Source organism: Asterias rubens, chromosome 12, assembly GCF_902459465.1.
Source record: "Asterias rubens chromosome 12, eAstRub1.3, whole genome shotgun sequence".
Classification (NCBI taxonomy): Eukaryota; Metazoa; Echinodermata; class Asteroidea; order Forcipulatida; family Asteriidae; genus Asterias; species Asterias rubens.
In genome coordinates this window covers 7,862,594-7,888,932 of record NC_047073.1, presented here as the reverse complement: position 1 = coordinate 7,888,932, position 26,339 = coordinate 7,862,594, and the positions used below count along the sequence as shown (strand labels likewise).

Here is a 26,339-nt window from a genome sequence, read left to right as displayed (position 1 = left end):
TGATTAACTAATGACAAATGAATGGTAAGTTAGTTAAGTAAAATGTGTGGTAACCAATAAATAAACTATGTATGTATGACTTCATTTCATGGGGTATTATTTCATTGGTTAAATGCTATTTCAATCAAATATAATTCTTTTTTAATATCAAAGGCAATCTCAGTACAGCCACTATGACTAAAAGCATATGGACAACATTTGTAGTTGTAAAAGACCAGTATCCGCACTTGATGTGACTCTACACATACATGAAATAAGAAATGTTGAAGTTAAAGACACTGGACATGTTTGGCATCAAATAAACAACTCTGTGAACATTTTGGCAAAACTGGTCATCAAAGTTGCAAGACATTAAAATAAACAAAAAACACCCTTGTCACACAAATTTGTGTGATTTCAAATGCCTATTAAAATACTTCAGGCCGGAGGTCTTTTAATATTTGAGTGAGAAATTACCTCTTTCTCAAACACTTTGTTACTTCAGAGGGAGCCGTTTCTCACAATGTTTTATATGATCTTGCTTGTTACCAAGTAAGTTTTCAAGCTAACAACTATTCTGAGTAATTACCAATAGTGTCAAGTGTCTTTAAAGCACAAGGAAATGAGATTTTATTTTACTGCTTTGAAACCAATTTTTTTTTAGATAAAAACTAATTGTTGTAAATGTTTCTTTAAAAACTAAAGCATTTCATGCAAAAGTATTTCAAGGGAGTTTTCCACTATGACCATCTTTATACTGTGTATATAATGTGCAAATCTGTGAAGATTAATATTTTCAATTTTACAAATGATGTGCACACCCTTGAAGTTGAAGATGAAATTAGTTTAAGACAGTTTTGAAGTATCAGTATACGACCAATACAGGATACATACAAGAAATTGGCAGCTACACCGGTATATGGATTTATCGAGAAAGGACATTTTTTTTGCAAGGAACACAAAAATATTTGATTGTGTTGGCAAACAGCTATAATCGTTGTTTATACAACAAACCCACCCGCTCTGTTTTTGTTTGCAGAGATTTCCCCATTATCTAAGAAAGAGATTAGTTTAAATAATTTTTTTGCAAAATATTTACACAACAGATGTGGATAAAAGTTAAAATCTATTTCAAGACACCTAGATTCCAAAGTGGTATCTCCCGAGTATAATCAAACTTTCAAGGCTAACTGGAAGATTCTATGGATTTCAGGGGGTGCCAAGGTAGTATAATTTGGGCGGACTTTACACTCGTTGACAAAGAGAGCTCATGGATTTTTTAAGCTCTTTTTTAACATTGGGGACGTAAATAACAAAAAGGCAAACTGAATCTTCAACCCTCATCATAAACAAACCTTTTTAGATTGCTTAGGCCCAAAAGTTTAGGACTGGTTTTTCACCTGTTTTTTTTTTACAGCAGAAATTGATTACACAATATTTTCGGTTCTATAAACAGCTCTAAGAAAATGTGTACTGGGTGTATCTTTAAGATGGGGAGAGGGGAAGGGGTGTTTCAGAAGGCAAAATCTGTGCATATTGTTTGGCTGTGGCTGATGGATACATTGGCAGTGTTGACGTATAGACATATGGTAATGAATGGTAATCAAGCCAAAGCCGTACGCCACATCACTTGTTTCACACATACACAGCCTTCATACAGTACATCCAATTCACATGGTCATTATGCAGTCTAGTTTCCTTGCTCAAGTCATTACAGAATAAGTTTATAGTCACCAGCTATAATATAAGCACCAGCCTCAAGACCTCTTGTCTTTGTCCTGCAACCATGTTTTTTTAAATTTTAACAGTGTTTAAGTTTGACATTTAAAAAGAGGCAAAAAATAGTTAGCGGCGTGACGTTTCGACCCTAGCAGAGTCTTTCTCGAAGGCTTAAAAAGAATGTACATTTTAAGGTTTTAAGTTTATTTGACTTGATCACTATTGGATGAGTTCATTGTTAGAAAAGGGTTGAGAGTCATAATTACCAAACAAAAAATGGAATATGAATCCAGATATTGAAAAGTTTCTTGAAATTATGGCATTTCCACCTTTTGATAACCCCAGGAGCTTATAAACCCAAAGGAGATTTAGGAACAGTCCCCCAGGGGTTAGTATACAAATATTGACTGCTTTGAGTGCTACACATATGGTTAAACTATGACTCCGCAGCGTTTTATTTTCCCAAGGCGAAGCCGAGAGAAAATAGAAGGCTCCGGGGATCACCGAGGGAGTCATAGTTTTAGCCATTGCACAAGAAAAAGCAGTCAATATTTGTTTTATAACACCCCAAACATTTCTAAATACTGTACTATTAAGTTACAGACCTGAATGCTACAATCCACGGACGATGCGAATACAGAATGCGAAAACTTTTACTGTGTTGCATGTAGTGTCATGTAATCCAAAATGGTTACAGCATTTTTTGTTTCTTAGCCAAGCAGCCAAAAATGTGACTTCGGATTAAAGTCAGAAATTTCTGATCCCTGCACCTGGTTTAACGCTCAATATGTCAGAAATTAAGACTTTCCCCCAAAAAAAACAATACTTGACAAGAAATTAGATGAGAGCATCTACATTTTACTAAAGAACAGAAAAATCTTGGGATTGGCAGAGAAGACCAAGTTGCTGATCTCGGGTTGTTGAAAATCACAGAAGAAAATCTCTTATTTCAAAACTCAAAACTGTACTTTTGGTTGATCTATGGCAGAATCCGAATTGGCTAAGACTACAACTGCAAAGGGTATTGCTAAGGGCAGGGCATCCTATACCTCAACGCATGATGACATTAAGAATCTATCCGTAGCAATAGCTACTCAGACACAGCCTTTCACTCAAAACCAAAACATGGGTAAAAATTTTCAGAAGCACTTTTACCATAAGAAAAATTAAGTTAAGAACAAAACAAAGTTGCCTTTCAGAAAGGTTACCATCCAGAAAACCATTACCAAGTGCACTGCTTCTGCCTGGTTCCCTGCTTTGTTCTTGCTTAGCATGAAACTTGTTAAGCAATATTGTTTGATTTAAAAAAAAAAAAAGCACCTCTAAAAAGATTGTTCGAAAACTTCTGTGAAGCAGTCGTGCCTTGAATCACTTTACACTCTCCGGAAAAGCTGAGAACTCTTTATTTGTAAAAATGTTTACAAATTTACAAGTTGCTTTTCAGAAAGGTTACCAGCCATAAAACCATGTGTGGAGCAGTCTTGTCTTGACCCGCTTTATGCTCTCCAGAAAAGCTGAGAGCTGTTTATTTGTTGATTTGTAAAAAATTTCACTGACCGAGGATATCCGCTGGTGAAAACTCGCTGTTCTTGATCCAGTTTGCGCATTTTAGTCAATATTCGGCATACTCCGTCCCGTGGAGACCGCGACACATGAGACTGAACTCGGTGACCATATCACGAACTTGACGCTTGTTAACACGATTTCTGTTTTGCAGAAAAAACAAAATCAACAACTATAATTTAAAATTCAAAAACAAAAGTTGGTTATTGATATGGGATGCCAGACTCCTGCTGAGGAGTGGGGCATTAGGAAGGGACCATGGTGGGGTGTGATAGAAGGTTAGTCCTTAATTGAGTGAGCCTAAGTTCTTAGTTGGGCGAGGAGTGGGCGTTGGTAATAAGATGGTGAGGAGAGGCCTTAAGTATTGGTTGGGTGACAAGTGGGCCTTGGTTCTTAGCTTGGTGTGAATTCAACACTTGGGAGTGGGCCATAGTTCCTAGTTGGAGGAGGAGAGAGCCTTAAGCTAGGCTCATACTTCCTGCCAATGCGATGTAAATTTGTTGTGAATTTGGCGTCACAACTCTGTTTTCCCAGCGATATTTCCAAGAGAGTTGAACACAGCTCAACTGCTGTGAATTATTCGTTGCGAATATGTGACGTCAACATTCATATCGCATTCACAGGAAGTATGAACCGGGCTTCAGTAGGATGGGGGGGGGGGGGGTCTTTCCACACACTGGTAAGTGTACCCAAGTCTCCCTCTCCCTTCCAAACATTTGGCATATTGGTGCCCCATCTATTTGCCCCATGCTGCTCTTCATACTGTTGCCCTATCAAAGGCTAAAAAATAGCCTTGCCAAGCAGCTAAAATATTTGGCAGCCCTTTTCTATTTGCCTCATGCTGCCCTTCATATCGTCAGCGTTTTCACGAAGTAGCACTCACTGCTATACCAGCAAAAATATTACAATCCAAGAAAACGGCCTCTGAAGCTGAACACTTTTTAGAAACCCGCCTCCCTTCAAAACTTCAAAGCATTTCCATTTAAAAATTTCAATGTAGATACTTGATGACTTGAACTTAACAATTAATCTTATTTTAACTCATTTGCATAATTAGTTATGAAACTAGACACGAGAGAAGACCCGTGCTACTTCGTCTTTTTGCGTTTTCCACAACACAGCATTTTGTATTACTTTTTGAAACGAGGTCAGCATGAAAACGTTTTTACCAAGTTTTGACTCAAGTGTGTACATGCATTACAACGGTTATAAACAGGGGTTCGGTAGCTACTTCGTGAAACCAAAATTTCCACGTTTGAGCAAAAAATGAAAACACTAATGAGCTTAATTTAAAAAGTAAAGCTGTCTGCGCTTTGAAACTTCATGGAGTTGTAGGTCTTCATGCATTCTCATCAGAAATGTAAAAAAAATAAAAATGTAAAAAAAATCCTTAAGCACGTAGAGTGCTACTTCGTGAAAACTCTGACGATATTATTGCCCCTTTGATAGGCAAAAATAACCTTGCCCTAAAAACAATGAATAGTCTATTATTGGGCTGTCATTCTTCAAGAAAAACTGTCTATTCTCATTTGGATCAAAGCCCAGTTTCATAGTTATTGCTTAAAACTATGTTATACCATAGTATACTCCGCAGAAATTGTACATGAACTTAAGTGTGACAGGTCAGTTTGGCTGGTAACTCTTATCTGGTAAGCATAATTTTGTCAAGCTTAGCTTAGCTACTTTGTGTGCTTAAGCAGCTTTATGAAATTGGGCCCTGATCTCAGTCAGACCCAGCTGAGGGAAAAACAAAACATTGCTTAGTAATTCTTTTAATTCATTTCTTCAAGCAGCAACATGCAAACATCCTCAATACAATACCTGCATAGGTCACGAGAAAATTTCCTTTCTCAATGCTAAAAAACACACAATACAAAGTGACCATATTGATAAAGGAACCCCCCCCCCCCATCAATCCTGAATATCAACACCTATCTGCATACAATGTACCCACTAACAATGGAACAACCTGCCTTTCAGAGCTTAGCTTATCACAAAAAGAGACCTCCTCAAAAACCTCACCTCAATTGTGACAAGTTTTCTAGCAAAATTTGGTGGCATAATCCATTTCAGCCCTGTTAGCATCGCTTTTGGAAGGGCAAGGGCGCTCTCCTTGGTATAAAAGGCACCCTATGAGGACATTTTAAACTTTTACCATCAAGTATAAGGCCTGCCCTTTTTACTTATTTTTACCAGCTGTCAACAGATGGAGAGTTGAATCAAGTTTAACATAATGTGAATAACAACAAATCTATAGCAGTAAACTTGCAGGAACAACCATGTATCAACTTTTTGGGGAAAAGCGTTATTTCTGAGAGCAGGGTCCAATTTCAAAGAGTTGCTTACGCACAAAAAGGCAGGCTGATACGGCCCATGTACAGTTTATACTGGTATCCTGCTCATAGCTGCTTACAAGACAATTGTTAAGCAATCTTTTCTGCTTAAGCAGCTCCATGAAAGTGTATGAAGATGAGAACAGCAAGGTATACTGTTTGAAAAGTCGAGACCCCGCCATTTTTTCTCAGACTTCTCTGAAAAGAGTTGTATGGTTGTAGTGCAAGTACATGTATTGCTTTATACCTGGGGTGGATTTCACAAAGGGTTAAGACTAGTCTTCTATCGAGTTAGGATGAGTTACTCGTCCTAACTCTAGGACTAGCCTTACCTTAAGTTTTTAATATATAATAGGACTATCCTAACTCCTTGTGAAATCGACCCCTGGCTTTGTTATTCACCACATGATTATACTCTGCACAACAATGTAATCAAATCTGTCCTATACTTGTTTAGATCCTTCACATTCAAGAAAATCTATAAATAGAATGTTGTTGATCTCTCAAGATCCATATTTATTCTGAGTGAACTTTCAGCGAAAAGATATTCAGACCCTCCAGAAGAAGTAAAAACCACTTGAGAATATAACACATTAATCAACATTACACTGAAGATAAATACAATGTATGTTGTGACACACTATACCCTCCTGACACAATATGAGTTAAAGTCCAACTTAATTTTCCAAGCTATGTATTTTCTGGACACTATTGGTAATTACTCAAAATAAATATTAGCATAAAACCTTTCTTGGTAAGGAGTAATGGGGAGAGGTTGATAGTATAAAACATTGTGAAAAACGGCTCCCTCTGAAGTAATGTAGATTTCGAGAAAGAAGTAATTTTGATTTCAAGACCTCAGATTTAGAATTTGAGGTCTCGAAATCAAGCATCTGAAAGAACACAACTTCGTGTGACGTGGGTGTTTTTTCTTTCAACTTCGATGACCAATTGAGCTTAAATTTTGACGGGTTTGTTATTTTATGCATATGTTGAGATACACCAACTGTGAAGGCTAGTCTTTGACAAAATAGTGTCCAGTGCAGATCCGACTTAAAGACACTGGACACCTTCGGTAATTGTCAAAGACCAGTCTTCTCACTTGGTGTATCTCAGCATATGCACAAAATATGAAAAATTTTGCTCAATTGGTCGAAGAAAAAACACCCATGTCACACGAAGTTGTGTGCTTTCAGATGCTTGACTTCAGGACCCCAAAATCTAATTCTGAGGTCTCAAAATCAAAGTCAAATATTTTAGTGGAAAATAACTTCGTTCTCGAAAACTACATTACTTGAGCAGCTCTCCGTTGCTTGTTACCAAGTAAGATTTTATGCTAACAATTATTTTGAGTAATTACCAATAGTGTCCAGTGCCTTTAAAGCACAAATTGCCAAAGACCAGTATCTAGTAAATGTTTGTACTTGAGCTGCTCTATGAAATTGGACTTTCGTTTCGACTAGTTTCAACTGTTGTGCTTTAAATTTCGTCAGAAAAAAAAAAGAAATTAATCATACAAAACAGTTGTACATGTTTTGTTTGATCTTCTGTATTTGAATGTAAAAATTTTTTGATAATAGTCTTCATTATCAACTTTATTTGCACTGATAGCAAAAATTTTACGGATCCAGGTACCAATTTGCGAGGGGGTGTGGGGAGGGAGGGGGCACTGCTTCAGCATGACATTAAAGTTTCATTAATGTTGACAGGTGGATTGGTGAAGTCAGGGGGGGGGGTGTATACACACTCTACTGCATACACTGCTGCAAAAGCTCTGGTCTTCGGTGAGGTATTGTATCTTTAGCTTAGTGGTCATTTTGGTAGATGAGATCTATTATTTGTTGTTCAGGTATATTGTAAAGGATTGTGGTCATTGTGGTGGATGTGATCTATGATACCATGGTGTAAGGCTCTTTGGTACAACTGCACCCTCTACCTCCATGACCAAACTGGCTTCATCTGCATACAATGAATCCAGGTATTACTCAACTTACAAAACACAGCTTTCTGTTGTTGTGTATTATGGTACTAACTTTGTGGTTTGTTTACTTCGTCCAAGTTTGTGAAAGCTTATTTATTATTGTTAAAGGCTTGTCCTAGTCGAGCAATAAGAGCAGTTATATAACTAACATACAGATCCTTATCATTTGATTGGTGGAACTTACTTCACATGACATTCACTATTACCCCAATCCCCACCGGCGATCAAAAAGACCTATTCGCCCATGGGAATAGCATTTCATTGGTTAGGATCATCCTTGTTCCCAATGTTTTTAAGCAGTACAGCGCCGCCGCGCCGCTGCTAAAACAAAGGAGCACCTGTGCAAAAGGTTGTGATCCGATTTGTGCATTGTTGCCGCTACGCGGCGCTATATGATTTTTGGTTGTCAGTAATTTGTGTGATTTTTCATAATGTTATACTTTTAAAATACATCAAATGACTAGGATCTATATATGTCAGTTATATAAAACAAATATTGAGTGGCTTTAATTCGTGGAATGGAAGGAATATTATCGCTGGGTAAAATTTGGACTGTTCCATTTCACTCGACTTCGCCTCGTGAAATGGAACAGTCCAAAATTTACCTTGCGATAATATTCCTCCCATTCCACTCTGAGCCACTGAATATTTGTATACTATGACTGGAGCTATGGGCAGGGCAACCCCTGTAATCATCATTCAGGTAGTCTCGGTCCAAGACGTCATTATCTCATACTCGTAGCGTAAAAGAAGTTGATAACCTTACAGAGGGCGTGCTTTTATTAATAATAATAATAACCGTATTTATAATGCGCCTTTTGCCAAAGGATACAAAGCGCCAGGTATTATTACTGCAAGGAGTGGGGCGAATTTTTGAGATATAAGACCTAATCCTTAGGGCGTGCTTTTATTAATAATAATAATAACCGTATTCATAATGCGCCTTTTGCCAAAGGATACAAAGCGCCAGGTATTATTACTGCAAGGAGTGGGGCGAATTTTTGAGATATAAGACCTAATCCTTAAGCACCATGTAATGGTTTACAAGGTGCTATGGCGCAATATGCTGCCAATCCAGCCAGGAACACCGGGGCGAACCCCTTCTCTTTTCGATAAGTGCACTGGGTTCTTTCACATGCGTTTACACAACACATGGGACCAACGGCTTTATCCGAAGGACGAAGCAATGGTTATGTGTCTTGATAAAGGACACAAGTGTCACGGCTGGGGATTCGAACCCACACTCTGCTGATCAGAAACACCAGAGTTTGAATTCGGTGCTCTTAACCGCTCGGCCACGACACTCCCACGATTTCATTTCTTGATTTTATTCTTGTTTTCATTTCGGTTGACAACTGTTTGTAGGTAGCTGGAAATCAAACCAAGAATAGACTTTCACAAAGCTAGCGGGCAATACGGCGCCCTTCACGTGGTAGCGAGATCAGACTTACACAAAGCTTGCGGGCGATACGATGCGCTGCACTCGGTAGCGAGAATAGACTTACACATGTATGCGAAAGCTAGTGGGTGATACAGCGCGCTGCATGCGAAGGTCTTGGACCAAGACTATCATTCATGATGTTCACAGTCAAAATCATGACTAGAACATTACTTAATTATTCATACTTATAGCATAGACCAAGGACAAGATAGAGATCATTGTCATTTGATTGGTGGATAACGTACCACCATATAGGTCATCCAGTGTTTTTTTACTGTTTTTTTGTTCTTCTTCATGTAATACTGCAGCGAAGCTCCACAATTAACATTGGGGGTACAATAACGGATAAATAACTTTAACAAAGTAATTGTACACAGCCCATCTGTCCAGGTTCTCGGTTGAAAAACAACAACAAAATCTGAAATGGATGTTCCTCTTGCAAGCATTCATACTTTTGTTTTCTTATTTAACCCCAATCTTATCTTCTTCTTCTACTTTTGTTGGTGGGGGGGGGGGTTGTTTGTGTATCAATCAAACCAGGACCTACATGTAATCATAGAGTAAGGACAGAGACCTGGGACCTAATAACAAAAGAAAACAGTAATAATAATAATAATATTAAGACTTGTAATGCGCACATATCCACCCTGCTGGGTGTTCAAGGCGCAGTAGGGTATTTTCTGTTTTCTTGACTGGGAGGGGGGGCTGGAGGTGGGTTGTGCAGGTGTCAAACTGGAGACCTAATAACACCAGGGGACCTAATAACAACAGATTACATCAGAGTCCCTGGTTGGGTAAAGTGGTACAAAACAAATGGGTGATGTTGACAAACAGAAAAGGGACAATAACAGATCACCGATTTTAAGTATTAAGACAGATACACTTGTGTTGGTGTGTTGCTCAAGCTTGCAAATAAGCATTTGGCAATGGTTAAAGTCACCTGGAAATAGATTTTTTTTTCTTTCAAACATAAGAGTATATGCTTACGAACAATAAAACAATTTTTTTAGTAATTGTTTGTCACGACTTATATGTTTAAAAAATATATAAAGTTGTTTGGGGGGCTGACTCCACCTACCCCTTTTGTGACGTCATTCAAGGCAGACTTTGCCTGCAATGCGTATAGTAAACACACGGGCAAAGTACATGTACGTCCAAGTTGTGAGTTGGTACATTTCAAAAAGTGTTTTTCTGCATTCAGCAGCAATACACCTGGTCGGCATTGGCGGAAAAAACAAAAAAAACGTACAAACTCACGACTTGGTCCGTACATGTACTTTGCAATTGTGTGTACAGGCAAAGTCTGCATCGATTGACGTCACGAACAGCGCCCTCTCGGGTTAAGGTCTACTCTTAAATTTGTAAATAACATAAGAACTGATTTTTTTTAAACCTTAGTTAACTGTTTATTCACATTCAACTCATCAAAACACATATATTAGTGACAAAAGCTTTATTTTGAAAAAATACCACTTCCAAGTGACTTTAATAAAAGACACAACTTTTAATAATTTTATGAGTTTTTTTTTTTTGCAGGGCAGTAATTAAACTTAAATCTCTTTGGAAAACAAATGGTTCTAAATTGGAACAGATATACAAAGTATTAAAGTGAAGATCAGACTTTAAGAGACAATGATTCAACTCAAACAAACTTTGTAGTTTTTGTTATTACTTGATGTAATAACCGGGCCAGTTGAATAGTTGAAAACCAAGTTGTGTGTGAAAGTTCACTACACAATGAAGGAATTAATGAACTGATACACAAATTTATAAAGTGAAGCTGAGGAAGTATTGATTCAACCTAAACCGACTTTGTAGTTTGTATTAAAATGACTCTTTAATGTTGACCATGTTTGTGCACACTGCAGGACATTCACTTCAAAATTGGATTGTCCCTGTAGTTTGAACTACATCGACTCGTTAATGTTAACTATGCATGAGCAAACTGCAGGACACTCACTTCATTCTTAGACTTGATGACAAGTCGTTAGGCGCTGCCTGTTTGTCTGTCATTCATGCAACAGTCAGTGCAATTATGCAACGGTCGTAGGTAGCGCGTGGCGGGTGATTGCCACTGACTCACACACACACATACATGTACACTGGGATCAAGGGTGTGAGTAACATCCCCGTAGCTACACCGCACTGTAACTACACCGCACTTAACAATTACCGTCTTGACTTCAAGACTACTTCATTATGGACTGTCCCAGGGAATTTTCATTTTTACTAAATTTAAAACACTAGGGCCAGTTGATGAATACCACAATTTGTGTGAAAGTTCACTACACAATGAAGGAAATGAACTGATACGCAAATTTATAAAGTGAAGCTGAGGAAGTATTGATTCAACCTAAACCGACTTTGTAGTTTGTACAACAGGGACTCTTTAACGTTAATCATGTTTGTGCACACTGCAGGACATTCACTTCATTATGGACTTTCCCAGGGAATTTTCATTTATTAAAACAGGGTCAGTTGAATACCAACTTGTGTGTGAAAGTTCATTATACAATCAATGACGGAAATGAACAGATACACAAATTTAGTTTGTACAACAGGGACTCTTTAACGTTAATCATGTTTGTGCACACCGCTGGACATTCACTTCAATATTGGACTGTCCCAGGGAATTTTCCCTTAACTCAATTCATAGAGTCCTTGCTCTATGCTCAATATCAGGGCCAGTTCAACAACAACAAGTTGTTTGTGAAAGTTCATCATACAATGAAGGAAATGGAAACTGGATGTTGAGGTACATGTAGGCTGGGCTGGATTAAACACTTGGGTTGTTTTTCCAGGGAAACTCTGAAAGGCACTGGAAACTCTGAAGTGCATTGCAATGAGTGGACACAAAGTTTGTTGACCTTAAATTTGATAGGACCTGGAAATCTCTCACATAGCCTTGAAAAGGTGTGTGTGGATGGAGAGTCACATGCTTTTTAATACTCCTGGGCACACTTGACACAATGGGAACAATGCTATAATTTCACGAGTTGCTGGAATAGTTAATGGCCTTAAGAATTGCTGAAGAAACTATAAACAGTTGAGGTGGTTTGTTCATTATAGGAGGTATCAGGGTAACAGGGCCATAAATTTCATCTTTAAAGGCAAAGTATGACTTTGGTTTTAGGAAATGTTTGATTGTTGAACTCTTTTAAAGATGTAGATGTATACAATAAAACTAACATGTGATATATCACAGGAAATCTAGAGCGAACATGTCAACACAGGAAGAATAATTCATAAAAGGAATTCACAATCTGAAAAGCGTTACTGCAGATTCAAAAACTGCATCGCTTTACATAACTACTTTTCTTTGAAGTGAAATGTAGGCTTGTTAACCAAAAGTTTGTATTCCATTAATTTTAAGAGTGAATACCAAATGTACATTATACCTTCCTTTTTAGAGGGCAAGGCTATTTCTATTTGTTAAGGGCACTTCCACTGGAAAATCTTAAAGCGTCGGGGGAAATGTTGAATGGGCACCAATTCCAAGACAAAGGACAAGAGATGCCTAGACCTTCCTGTACTCCAGGGCAGCAGATGTAGAGGGTGACATGTTGGGGGGGGGGGGTGTCAGACAGTAGTTATTGGATCATGGACCAGGAAAAGGGATGGAGAGCATTTTTTATAACCGACTGCTCTGTGTTATTGCGACATCCCTATACTCAGAGACTACTTTGTTCCGACAAACCCCTATTGATTTACATGCCAGGGTTAGGGTAAGGGTTCAGGCTTAGGTTTAGGAACAGAAAACATAGGAGTGTCAGCACTTAGGGGCTTAATTCATTCATCACACATACAAGTTCATGTTGTGACAACCCCCTTTTGATTTACATGCTACATGTATGGTAAGGGTTAGGGTTAGTCTTAATCTCAGGGTTTAGGAATAGGAAAACACTAGGAGTGTCAGCACAATGGGGTGTGAACCATTCACAGATGCTCTATCAGCCCTCACTTAACCAGGGCTCCTTGAATTTGAAACCACTGTAATTGAACATCAGCAAAGCCTTGAATTATCCTTTTCTTGGAATTCCCAAAAAAGAAACAAACAAGTAGAGGCATATTACATAAACAAGGGTAGCAGGGTTGGTCTTCTAGCCCAATGTCACTTACATGTAGTCCACCCGAACACCCAAGGATCAATCAAAATTCTCTACAAGTAATTTGACTGCATACATGTAGTTCAATGTTCAAAGGATCCTTATTGAATATGAAAAATGGACTAGTCAACCTCTCCTCATTACTCGTTACCAGGAAGGTTTTATGCTAATAATTATTTTGAGTAATTACCAATAGTGTCCACTGCCTTTAAAACACCCAATGACCAATAAGAATTCTCACCACCAAGTGATTCGACTGGATAGTTCAATGTTCCATCCTTATTGAATATGAAAAATGGAGTAGTGAACAAACATGTGGACAAGTATAACAGCTACAAAAAAGTGAAGGGCAAACACTAAATACCCAAGCGGCCTCATGAGACTATGGCCTGGTTAGAAATTCAAGGATAGGATATTCCTCAGATCCTGGAACCTAGAGTAAAGTTGTGCAAAACAAAACAAAATACACCCTGATTATTGCACACTTATAAAGAGAGATTGGTCCTTGGACATCAACATGACTCAAACACAATATCGATTGTGCAACAAGCTGACAAACAGGAAGCCTATCCAGCAATAAGGAAGTACAGGACTTGGGGTTTATCAGACCAAACTGCAATAACAAGGTGGAGATGAACTTTCTATTGTTTCTTTTTGCGTGCAACTCGTTTCATGTAGGTGTGTGGGAAATGAGAGTATAGAAGATTTCATGAACTTCTGCTGAGTGACAATGGGAGACTTTTCTAATGATAGCGAGCAGTCATGACAGTAGGCATCACACTCAAGGGTCCATTTTCTATTGTTTTCATCACCGAGAACAATAGGAAAGGGGTGTATTGACCGAGTGGTTTAGTCACCAGGGTGTGGGTTCGAATCCCACTCGTGGCACTTGTTTCTTTGAGCAAAACACTCCACTATAATTGCTTCTCTTCACCCAGGGGTATAAACGGGTACTTGCACTAAAGAGTATGAAGTTGTGTATGAAAAAGCCTTTGGAGGGGCATGAGGGCCAGTGTGGGGGGGGGGGGGGGGCTGTGTACTCCCCAGGGAGCTGAGAAAGGTGGCTACTCCCTGTGGTGCCCCTACACCAGCAGAGGTGGCTACTCCCTGTGGTGCCCCTACACCGAGCAGAGGTGGCTACTCCCTGTGGTGCCCCTACACCAGCAGAGGTGGCTACTCCCTGTGGTGCCCCTACACCGAGCAGAGGTGGCTACTCCCTGTGGTGCCCCTACACCGAGCAGAGGTGGCTACTCCCTGTGGTGCCCCTACACCAGCAGAGGTGGCTACTCCCTGTGGTGCCCCTACACCGAGCAGAGGTGGCTACTCCCTGTGGTGCCCCTACACCGAGCAGAGGTGGCTACTCCCTGTGGTGCCCCTACACTGAGCAGAGGTGGCTACTCCCTGTGGTGCCCCTACACCGAGCAGAGGTGGCTACTCCCTGTGGTGCCCCTACACCGAGCAGAGGTGGCTACTCCCTGTGGTGCCCCTACACCGAGCAGAGGTGGCTACTCCCTGTGGTGCCCCTACACCGAGCAGAGGTGGCTACTCCCTGTGGTGCCCCTACACCGAGCAGAGGTGGCTACTCCCTGTGGTGCCCCTACACCAAGCAGAGGTGGCTACTCCCTGTGGTGCCCATTTAATTGAGGCAGACCAGACAAAGAAAGGGGGTAAAGCAATCTTAGTGTGAAAAAGTTATCCATTATTTTGTGAAAAGGGCTTGAGCTTAGTCAAAACATCTCACAAATAGCTCCCCCCCCCCCTATTCCAAAACTTGAAAATGCACGTATCAAAAAGACCAAAGGGTTTAACCTCTTCCCCCTACACTAGGGCAGGGGTGGCTATTCCCCGGGGTATGCCAATCTACCGGGGCAGACCGGGGGTAGACTGGAGGTAAAACCATCATAGTGTGAAAAGGCCAGCCGTTATTTCACAGGGGAAACCCTGGGGAATTAAGTAGTGTGAAAACGGCTTTAGAAAAATCTTCTGACCCATAGACTATTTTGATGGCACATTATAAAGGCTTTATAGTGTAATTACCAGTGCAAATACTGCAGATACCTGTGCTGCCTGCATTGATCATGATGTAACTTCAAGGGTGTAGACTAGAAATCTCTTGTCGTGATTTACACAATCAGAGATTGTTTGCGTTTCTGGTTAATCTTGTGTTTTATGTATTATGCGAGCCTAGGCTACAATCACATAATACGGAGTGTCAATGTTGGTTAAACCAGGTATTAAAAAAAAAAGTATGTTGAGAAGGGAATTGTTGCATCTATTTAAATAATATTTAAGATAACACCTCTTCAAAGAGATATGAAGAGATATAAGCTAATTTAAAGTTGTATAATGTCGGACACAAAGACTTGTCTACTTTCACAAGTGACCACTTAAATTGTAATAAAATACAGCAATGTAAAGCAACAGTACTGCGATGTAATGCTGTTATAATATCAGTCTTATATATTAATATTATTACTGGTTTATTGTAAAAACATCTGATTGTCGCAGTCCAGAGACTAAATTAAAATACAGATTTACATTATTATATAAAATTTAGGAGAAAATTTATACACAAGAAAAATTAAAAAATTAAGAGCAAAGTCAAAAGAGACGTTATGAGAACTAGAATTAGATAAAACAAAAACAATAAATATTTAACAAGCACACTTAACTAACAAACCCAACTGAGACCAACCAAAAAAACACAACAAACAAACAACCAAGCGAACATCCAAACAAACAAACAAGCAAAAAAAAAGAAAAAAAACCCTAACAAACAAAAACAAACACCCCGACATACAAACAAACCCCAAGGAACAGCAGCCCGACAAACATACCCCCTCCCCCGCCAACAGACACCACAACAAACACCCCAACAAGCAAGCAAGCAAACAAACAAACAAACAAACAAACAAACAAACAAACAAACAAACAAACAAACAAACAAACAAACAAACGAACAAACATCCACTCAAACACCCCAACAAACAAACAAACGAACGAACGAACGAACGAATGAACGAACGAACGAACGAACGAACGAACGAACGAACAAACGAATGAACGAACGAACGAACAAACGAACGAACGAACGAACGAACAAACAAACAAACATACAAACAAACAAACAAACACTCCACCAGACAAACAAACACTCCACCAGACGAACAAACACTCCACCAGACAAACAAACACTCCACCAGACAAACAAACACATTAAAAACACACTAACAAAAAACCAAACACACACGCACAAAAAGGTAAAAAAGACAAAACAAACACACAAACAAGAAAATAAAAACTGGGAATAAAATCGATGGTAAAAATTTGAGGCCTGCCAAAAAGTGTTACGAGTTCAAAATACTGGTGAGGTAGGGAATGGGGCTAGACCTGTATCGGTTGGTTCTGCACCTAATACTAGACAAAGAGTCGGAATTCCTAAGGTTATTATTCCTTGCAGGAGGCAGCCACTCTCTATGTTTGCTTGAGGACAGGAGCAAATTACCAAAGTTCAAAGAGAGCTGTTCAAGTCTTTCAGTGAGGGGCGGAATGTTAAGCACCACACAAATATCAGCATAAGGTTTAAATTTACAAAAATCCCAAGTAAGTATGATACGGAATGCCTTTCATTGCATTTTCTCGAGGCACTCTCTTTGGACTTTGGTAAGACCACAAAATATAGCACATGTATCTACCAAACAAGGTACTCAAGGCGCAGAGTATAATCTACAAACTTTCAGAAAGATAGGTTATTGCAGTGATGAATTCTGAGACCCAATTATTTAGCACCTTATAAGGGTTTCAACAAGGTGCTCTGGCGCATACAGCAGCCACAGCCAGGAACACCTGGGTGAACCCTGGGTTTTCTTTTACATGCGTTACACAACACATGGGACCAACAGCTTTACGTCCCATCTGAAGGAATAAGGATTATAATGAATATGGCTTCCGACTTGCATCCTGAACAAAGATATTGAAAAGAGGGGAGACCGCCAACATAGGACTGGATAGCTCAGTTGGTAGAGTACTGGTCTGGTAATCTGGAGGCTGTTGGTTCATGTCCCACTCCACTAAAATGTTCATAGTTCAAACCCAAAATGCCATTAAAAAACTTGCGTTCTATAGAGCCACCATACTTTGCTGTGCAAGAAAATAGCCATGTGGAAGGATCATAGATCAAATACAAAGATAAAGAATTGGAACCGGTGAAAAGACGACCTCAATTGTCTCACATTATCAGTCATTATCTTTGTACATATTTGTATGTTTTCTAAAGTTGTTTCTTTGCCTTTTTGCTCTTTTCTTTGTTGCTTTGTTTTATTCTGAAGTGTGATCTGAAGTGTGAAGTGTACCTGCGTGCCTGTTCGTGCCGGTTGCATTTTTTATGCTTGTGCAGTAAAGGCAACAAACTATGACTTAACTTAAAACTATTAAAAACTGATTGCGACATTTATAAAACTAATGACTCATGCGTTTGGCTTGAAGCCAGAAAAAAGCCGGTAACCACCAAGATCTTGATTTTGGAATCAAATCCAAGGTCCAGTATCGCCAACCAAACATTACCTTCAACCTTGTTTTGAACTGCTAAAAAAAGATATGTTTATTTGTTACTATTCAGGTTTTTTATTTGTTTATTTATTTATTTATTTGAATAGGGCAGAAATTACATCAGCATTGTAATATACTACTTATCCTGCACAAGTGTTTTGCAAAATTACTTCTGGAATAATAAAATACAAAGGTTGGTTAATCATAGCTGTTGCCATTGTTGAGCCCAATTAACTATAAATAGATTGTCCTAGTAGAGATTTGGTGAGAAATACAATGCATTGTACTGCTTGGGCACGATAGCATCAAGCTGATACAAAGATAATTTACTGAGACAAAAATTACATATATATAAAAGTAATAAACCACACGGGAAAGGCTGGCTAGTGGTTCGGCTGACTAGTTTAGTGTTTGAAAATATCCATGTTTTGTTGTACAATTTTTGGTAATTTACAACATGGCCCAGTGAAAAAGCTGACAGACTGGAGAAATGCCAAGGTAACTGGTCCTGTTGGCTAGTAACTGAAAAAAGTTAAGGGCAAACCCTGTCCTAAAAGGGACTCAAGCCATAACTTTTTTTTTACCAGTTTGTATGTCAAAAGTCCTGCCGGGCAACATTGCAAACAAAACCTTAAGTCTTCACCCGGTAATTCTTAAAGAGCCAATTTATTTCACAATCCCTCCCAAAAAATGAGCAATCTCATATAACAGATTGATACCCTGATCCTTGACGATCAAATAATGATATCTATGAAGATCAAATTAATGTACAGCTGAACAAAAACACTATTATCTAAATCACACAATAAATCGTTTGTTTGCAACAAACTTCAACAAGGTCAAAGGGACCAGGCCGAACAATGGATGGATAAAACATTTTAATGCAAAATATTTAGTTTGAGAACATTTTCAAACAAGGTAAACTTGCACGTGCTAATGAACCGCACACAATGATAGTACTTTATTGACAATAGTGGGGGCGCTGTTTGGGCTTGTGGCATCATAAGCAAGGGGTCTTTAACATTCTAAGATAGGCCATAACCGATTTAAGCCAGTTTTGGTTAGGGCTATAAAAGGTTGTTGACTGTACATTAGATGCAATGTTGAGAATTGTCATTTTCAGTAGTGACAGTTTTCATAAATTATTTGAAGAGAACAAACTAAATAGTTCTCGTCTCATTTTGGGATTTAATCGCAAATCTCTTTCACAATCCCCCAAAGAGCAATCTCACGTCCTTGACGAGTAAATAGGGGTATATGTGCCAATCACATTAATGTGTCAAAATAACCAACTTGTACAATAAATCGTTTGTTTGCGACAAACAACACACAAGGTCAAAGGGATTGGACCCCTAAACAATGGAAGGATAAAAAAAAACATGCAAATATTTAACTCAAGAATATTTTCAGTTGAGAGGGTTTTTATACCTTTAGAAGATGCTTCGGCCAAGAAATAAATCCCTACCCACTGTCAACGAAGATGTATGTAATATTGTAACTTACATGTAGAAGTTTAGCTGTATTAGTCGAAAGCTTTTGAGAAAAAGAAAAGAAAACAAACTACAGAGAAATGTTTTAAGGCCAGTGGCATAACTCTTGTACTATCTTCTTATTCTTAAAACAATGTTTTTGTAACAGTTTACATAATGCTTTTATAAGATTGTATATAATGGTTTTCTAGGAGTGTACATGTATGTAATGCTTTCATAAGAATGTGAATGCTTGTATAAGAGTGTTTATCTTCCAGTACGCTCGCTAATCCTCCAATCAGATGCTCCAATCGGAGTGTGATATCAGATGATGACCTACTCCCAGTTTTTATATTGCACTCTGCGTATTGTTAGTGTCAATGCATCATGCTCTGCATATGGTCAGTGTGCAAAAAATTACATTCTAAAATTTGCGTGTGCAAAACCAAAACCAAAAACCTAACCTAACCTTATTGACTTAATGAGGCTGGAAGATAAATTTGTTATCACACTCGCGCTCGTGGAATACGGAAAAATAATGCGCCTCTGCGTCCCGTATCCAACACGGTCTTTAGCCTCTATCAATATGGGACTCTGCGCCTCTGCGTCCCGTATCCAACACGGTCTTTAGCCTCTATCAATATGGGACTCTGCGCCTCTGCGTCCCATATCCAACACGGTCTTTAGCCTCCATCAATATGGGACTCTGCGCCTCTGCGTCCCATATCCAACACGGTCTTTAGCCTCTATCAATATGGGACTCTGCGCCTCTGCGTCCCGTATCCAACACGGTCTTTAGCCTCTATCAATATGGGACTCTGTGCCTCTGCGTCCCGTATCCAACACGGTCTTTAGCCTCTATCAATATGGGACTCTGCGCCTCTGCGTCCCGTATCCAACACGGTCTTTAGCCTCTATCAATATGGGACTCTGCGCCTCTGCGTCCCGTATCCAACACGGTCTTTAGCCTCTATCAATATGGGACTCTGTGCCTCTGCGTCCCGTATCCAACACGGTCTTTAGCCTCTATCAATATGGGACTCTGCGCCTCTGCGTCCCGTATCCAACACGGTCTTTAGCCTCTATCAATATGGGACTCTGCGCCTCTGCATCCCGTATCCAACACGGTCTTTAGCCTCTATCAATATGGGACTCTGCGCCTCTGCGTCCCGTATCCAACACGGTCTTTAGCCTCTATCAATATGGGACTCTGCGCCTCTGCGTCCCGTATCCAACACGGTCTTTAGCCTCTATCAATATGGGACTCTGCGCCTCTGCGTCCCATATCCAACACGGTCTTTAGCCTCCATCAATATGGGACTCTGCGCCTCTGCGTCCCATATCCAACACGGTCTTTAGCCTCTATCAATATGGGACTCTGCGCCTCTGCGTCCCGTATCCAACACGGTCTTTAGCCTCTATCAATATGGGACTCTGTGCCTCTGCGTCCCGTATCCAACACGGTCTTTAGCCTCTATCAATATGGGACTCTGCGCCTCTGCGTCCCGTATCCAACACGGTCTTTAGCCTCTATCAATATGGGACTCTGCGCCTCTGCGTCCCGTATCCAACACGGTCTTTAGCCTCTATCAATATGGGACTCTGTGCCTCTGCGTCCCGTATCCAACACGGTCTTTAGCCTCTATCAATATGGGACTCTGCGCCTCTGCGTCCCGTATCCAACACGGTCTTTAGCCTCTATCAATATGGGACTCTGCGCCTCTGCGTCCCGTATCCAACACGGTCTTTAGCCTCTATCAATATGGGACTCTGCGCCTCTGCATCCCGTATCCAACACGGTCTTTAGCCTCTATCAATATGGGACTCTGCGCCTCTGCGTCCCGTATCCAACACGGTCTTTAGCCTCTATCAATATGGGACTCTGCGCCTCTGCGTCCCGTATCCAACACGGTCTTTAGCCTCTATCAATATGGGACGCAGAAGCGCTATATTTTGTTGTATTCCACTCAGCTTGTGTGGTAACTTATAATGTACAAGTAATGTTTTTACAAGAGTGTACATGTATGTAACGCTTGTATAAGATTGTTTAGTTTTCTACACTCTGGACAGGGAGGCATGGAGGGAGTTTGTTTCTCGGACCACCACAGGACATCAGACGCCCTTATGAACTTAAGAGAGAGCCCTCCCTACAGCTGTATTCCACGAGGATAAGAGATGCAGTGTAAAATAGGCTTTTATGTCGCAGGCTCAGATAAACTGGGTCAGGTTTGAATTAATGACCACTGTAACTGACCATTACTTTCCAGCTTTGAACTTGACTTGTCCAAAGGTTTGCCAAGGAAAAATTTAAAGGGCCCTTCTACCTGGTAACAATCTAGATTAAGCCAATGTTTAAATTGCAAATGAGTAATTCTTTCCTATCTTAGGTAAATATCACTTTTTGTTCAATGAACTTGGTATGTCAACGTGGCCTCTCTTCCATGGTCATTCTTTTCAGTGGTCTCATGATGGACAGGATGATTTCAACAAGGGGCAGGTGGAACAGGACGGGCCCTCACTGGTCAACGGGTCATTGACCTCAATTGACCTCAGGAATTTGATGGCACTACTATGTAGTTGACCTATCCAAGATTTATTCCAAAGATAATAGTAATAATAATAATGATGTCTTTTTTCCTGCAAGTACGTATTTGAAGTATATGAGACTAATTTCTTTACATAGCACCATATAATGGTTTACAAGTTACTGTGTCGCAATATGCTGCCAATCAAAGGTTTTTCTAAGGTCATTCTTTTCAGTGGTCACATGATGGACAGGATCATTTTGACACGGGCAGGTGACACTTAGCACTTATAACTGTCACTCAGAGACGCTCAAGGTGCTTCAAAAGTTCAGTATTTTCCTGCAAGTACGTTTTTGAAGTATGAGACCAATTCATTTTACATAGCATGTGGCGTGTCATGGCTGAGCGCTTAAGAGCACCGGATTCAAGCTCAGGTGTTTGATCAGCAGAGTGTGGGTTCGAATCCCGGTCATGACACTTGCTACGTAAAATTGTGGAGGTAGTGCTTTCTGCTCTACTGGCCAGGCCTCAGACTGATGATACCCAAGCCTATACATCCGTATGGACTGCAAAAGGGGTAACCCTGTTTCAGCCCTCAGCCCTTAGGTGGCAACGGCCCCGGAAGAACAAAAATTGTAGCCCGCACCTTGAAGTGGCCTTCAGGCCTTGTGTTTCTGGCGACTTGCATAAAAAAAATGTAAAAAAAGCACCATGTAATGGTTTACAAGGTGCTGTGGCCAAATATAACAAGGAACAGTAAAGGTCAACAAACCTATGACCATGATACATGTATGCAACTTCAAAGTTTTTAAAACTTCTTACAACAGTTCATCATTCAACCAAAATCTGTTTTTAACTCCCTCAATACATCTTCTTCTCAATCATGATGGGAAAAAAAGGTGCAACATTTTATTGCTGATGGCCTTTTCTTACTGGGCAATTTTTTGTTGTGACTGGAAGCAAGGCGTTAACCTTAAGGCCTTCTTTCGGGGAACATAAAAAGTTCTTCCTTCCACCAAAATCCGCTTTTATCTCCCTCAATACATCTTTTTCTCCCTCATTCTTCTTAAAAATAAACTATAAATAATAGTCAACTTGCAGGTACAACCATTTAATAATTCTTCTTTGTGAGAGTGTTGGCTCTGAAAAGAGGTTGTTTGGTCTCAACATTTTGGACAGTATATTCTGCTCATCTTCAGAAGAAAATTAATTGCAAACTTGCGGGTACAACTGTGTAATAATTCTCTTTTGAGGGAGTGTTTGCTTTAAAAAGAGCCGGTTTTGGTCTAGACGTTTTAAACAGTATACTTTGCTCGTGTTCAGGAGAAAAACAAATTAAAAAATGTTTTGTTCTCCTGTGTTGTTTATAGTCTATTCTTATCCTTCACACCATGCAAAGCTTCAAACATCACTTACTCATTCTTCTTCTTCTCACTCATGAGAGAAAACAAAAAGCAGCACTCACCTGAGTATCGTCTTAGCGAATTGTTCTCGTTGATCTTTAGTGACTCGTGGGAGGTTGAGATCTGGACTCACCATGAGTTCTCTCAGCCAGTTGTTGATGTGAGTGAAGCTGTGCTTGTTCAAGATGAAGATGACGTCCGCTAAGGTCTCAACGACGGTGCGAGGGGCTGCTCCACCGATAGCCTGCAGATCAAGAAGGTCAAATCAGAACCACCGAGTTTGAGTAATAACCAAGTTATTTCGAGAGAAGCGTTGGTTCTGAGAACAACTGGGGTTTGGGATATTGCTTTTTTTACACTGTCCTCGCCCGGGTCCCAATTCCACACGGTTCCTGCTAAACGCTTCAAGAATACCCCAGTGCTTTAACCCACCCCTACCCCAGAGATTGGATGGCTATTCCTCGGTGTATGGCCATAGTCTCAGGGCAGATCGGGGGTCAGCGATCCAAGAATGTAGGAATGAAACTGGGTGTCAAATTGTTTAAAACGTTTACAAAACTCTCTGTGTTTCATGTGCAAGTCTTTTACATACATGTATAATGATATATTGTTGAAATGTGTCCAGATTTACCACAGAGTGTCCAACAGATGTCTAGAAACTTTTGATGACAATTTCAAGAGACTCTTACCTTAAGGACAAGCTCTACGAGAGCGCGGCCATGTTGCGTCAACACTTCACCTAAAACTGGGTTGTTCTCGGATTGGGCAATGAAGGACATCTGATATCAAACACAGAGACAGAATATATCAAAAACCTTAAGCCAGCCAGCAAATCTTTAAATTGGCATAATCTTCACTTCTTATCGTTGCTGTTCATTACTAAGAATTAGGCTGTATCCGAATTGGGGACTACAGCTACGGCTACGACTGTTGCTTAGGGAGTTGCTAAGGACATACCATATTTTAATGTATGATGACGCCAAAATCTAGCCGTAAGCCGCCTATCCGGACATGGCTGAAACTTATTAAGTTTTTAGTGTGTAGTTTGTTTGTTTGTTTGTTCGGGATTGCTGATACTTCATTAGTTTATTTTTGTATTAATTAAATTTTTTACAGGGGGGAGGGGGCTGAATTTTGAAACCCTCTTAATTTAAACAGGGGTGTGAAAAACTTCCTAGAGTGAGACTAGAACCTGAAGCCTGCGAATTAACGTACCGGCGTTCCACCAACTGTGTTATCTAGCCCAGCATTTTGGCAGCCTCCCAATTTTGCAATATCTTTGTTTTGTTAGCCAGTCAGAAGCCATTCAACCTGTAACTGCCATTTAGCCAGGGATCACACCCAATTTTGTTAATAATAATAAATAATAATTACACAGCATTTATAAAGGCGCACTAAATCTGGTGTAAAACCATTCAAAGGCCCGTGCCAAGATGGAAAAGAGGGAATTCTCAAGTGGTAGGGAAAGCAAGTGTGAACAGGTGTGTCTTAAGTTGCTGCTGGTAGATGGAGATGTACAGTACATGTAATCCATACATCCCTGAGGATTTTCAGGGAGTGAAGTTCAGAGCCTGGGTGCTGTAATTGAAAAAACCCTGTCCCTGTAGCTGGCTAGACGAGACCGGGGAACAAGGAGCATGTTGCATACAACCTGTCTGGGATGCGACAAACAGCTCCCTCTAACAACAGCTCCCCATTGCTTGTTACCAACTATGCGACAGCATAGGGATCATCTTCAGGGGACGTGACGTGGTAGAGCACAGGGGTCATAAGGAAATCTGTCCCCCTGAATATTCTATGGGAAAATATTACACAACGGTTGAAGGGGTTTGATTCTATAGAGGGCGCCATCACAAGAAGTTTATACAGGTCACTGGAGGGAGAGAATCCATCTTTAACTGCTAAGCAATGTGTGGTATCACAGTACAAATCACCAAGGCTTTATTAAAGGAACTGGACATGTTTGGTAATTGTCAAAGACCAGTATTCTCACTTGGTGTATCCCAACATATGCATAAAATAACAAATTATGTGAAAATTTTGACTCTAATCAAAGTTGCAAGAGAATAATGACAGAAAAAACCTTGTTGCACAATCTTGTGTGCTTCCAGATGCCTTAAACAAGGCTTCATGCCTGAAGTCTGTTATTATTTAAGTGACCTCTTTCTCAAAAACAACGCTACTTCAGAGGGAGCTGTTTCTCACAATGTTTTGTACTAACAACCGCTCTCTCCATTGCTTGTTACCAAGTAAGTTTTTTATGCTAACAATTACTTTGAGTAATTACCAATAGTGTCTAGTGCCTTTAAACAATTAAGAGGGCTTTCAAGGCCCTGTACTCACAAAGAAGTTACAGGTGCTCTTCACTGTTGGGTTCTCTGGTAGAGTGATTGCCATTAAACCACACTGGAATATAGCGGCAGGATTACAACCCTCACGAATAAACACACTGCTTTGCTTTTTCAACAGCTACATTTGGAGTTAAAAGGAAAATGCATATTATTGTTAATGAACTGACAATAGACCTTGCAAGTCTAGCGCGTATTCAAACATTTTTGGGACCCACCAACATTGCTTTAATGCGCGAAAGAAAATAAACTTGCACTGTTCCAATACGCGTAAAACTTGCACAATAAAACATATTAATACACTAGTAGAACACGCAGTCAGACTCAACTTTTTTCAGTTGTTACAGTTCAGAAGATTAACGGACTCAACCATGTCAACAGAAATACAACACTACATGTTTAGACACAATATCTATTTCTCCCTTTTGTGACTGCTCTACTTCTTTCAACAACACTTGAATGCTCAAGGAGATTCAAAAAAACAAATAAAAGATTCACAATCTTTATAAAGTGAGTGGTTTGTTACCATGACAACACGGCACACTTACATTGCCACATACTCCCATGAATGTCTCTACTACATCAGTGTGTTCCCTTGCTCCTACAGAAATAAAGACAAAATAGGTTTTACTTCTTAACTCTAAAATGTGTGTATATTTGGTTTGCGGTAACACCATGTGTGTATCTACTTGCCAGGCAGAGTTGTTCTTAGGGAACTGTCTTGCTTTATTCTACTGCCGTGGAGTAGATAATCGGAGGTACGGGAGACTTCTCAGTTCTGAAAAGAACTGTCCTGCTTTTTAACTATTACCAGGGCGGATGGTATAGAAATTAGACTGGACTACTACTTTAGCTTATAGGATCGTAATTAACTGTACTGCCGCGGAGTCAGTTCTGAAATTGTCTCAACATTTCGACTAGCTT

At 39.9% G+C, this 26,339-nt stretch overlaps 1 protein-coding gene across 1 annotated transcript in view; it reads right to left on the bottom strand.

Annotated features, from left to right (window-relative positions):
- Positions 1-2,359: 2,359 nt before the first annotated feature.
- LOC117297642 (importin-13-like) overlaps positions 2,360-26,339 on the bottom strand; it is a 72,527-nt gene continuing 48,547 nt past the window's right edge. Inside the window, exons 23-27 of the mRNA XM_033780780.1 lie at positions 25,964-26,016; positions 25,411-25,536; positions 23,757-23,846; positions 23,130-23,311; positions 2,360-3,404 (exon numbers count right to left, since the gene is read on the bottom strand). Of these exons, the coding sequence (XP_033636671.1) occupies positions 3,311-3,404; positions 23,130-23,311; positions 23,757-23,846; positions 25,411-25,536; positions 25,964-26,016 (545 nt within the window). The 3' untranslated portion in view covers positions 2,360-3,310. The remainder of the gene's footprint in view (positions 3,405-23,129; positions 23,312-23,756; positions 23,847-25,410; positions 25,537-25,963; positions 26,017-26,339) is intronic.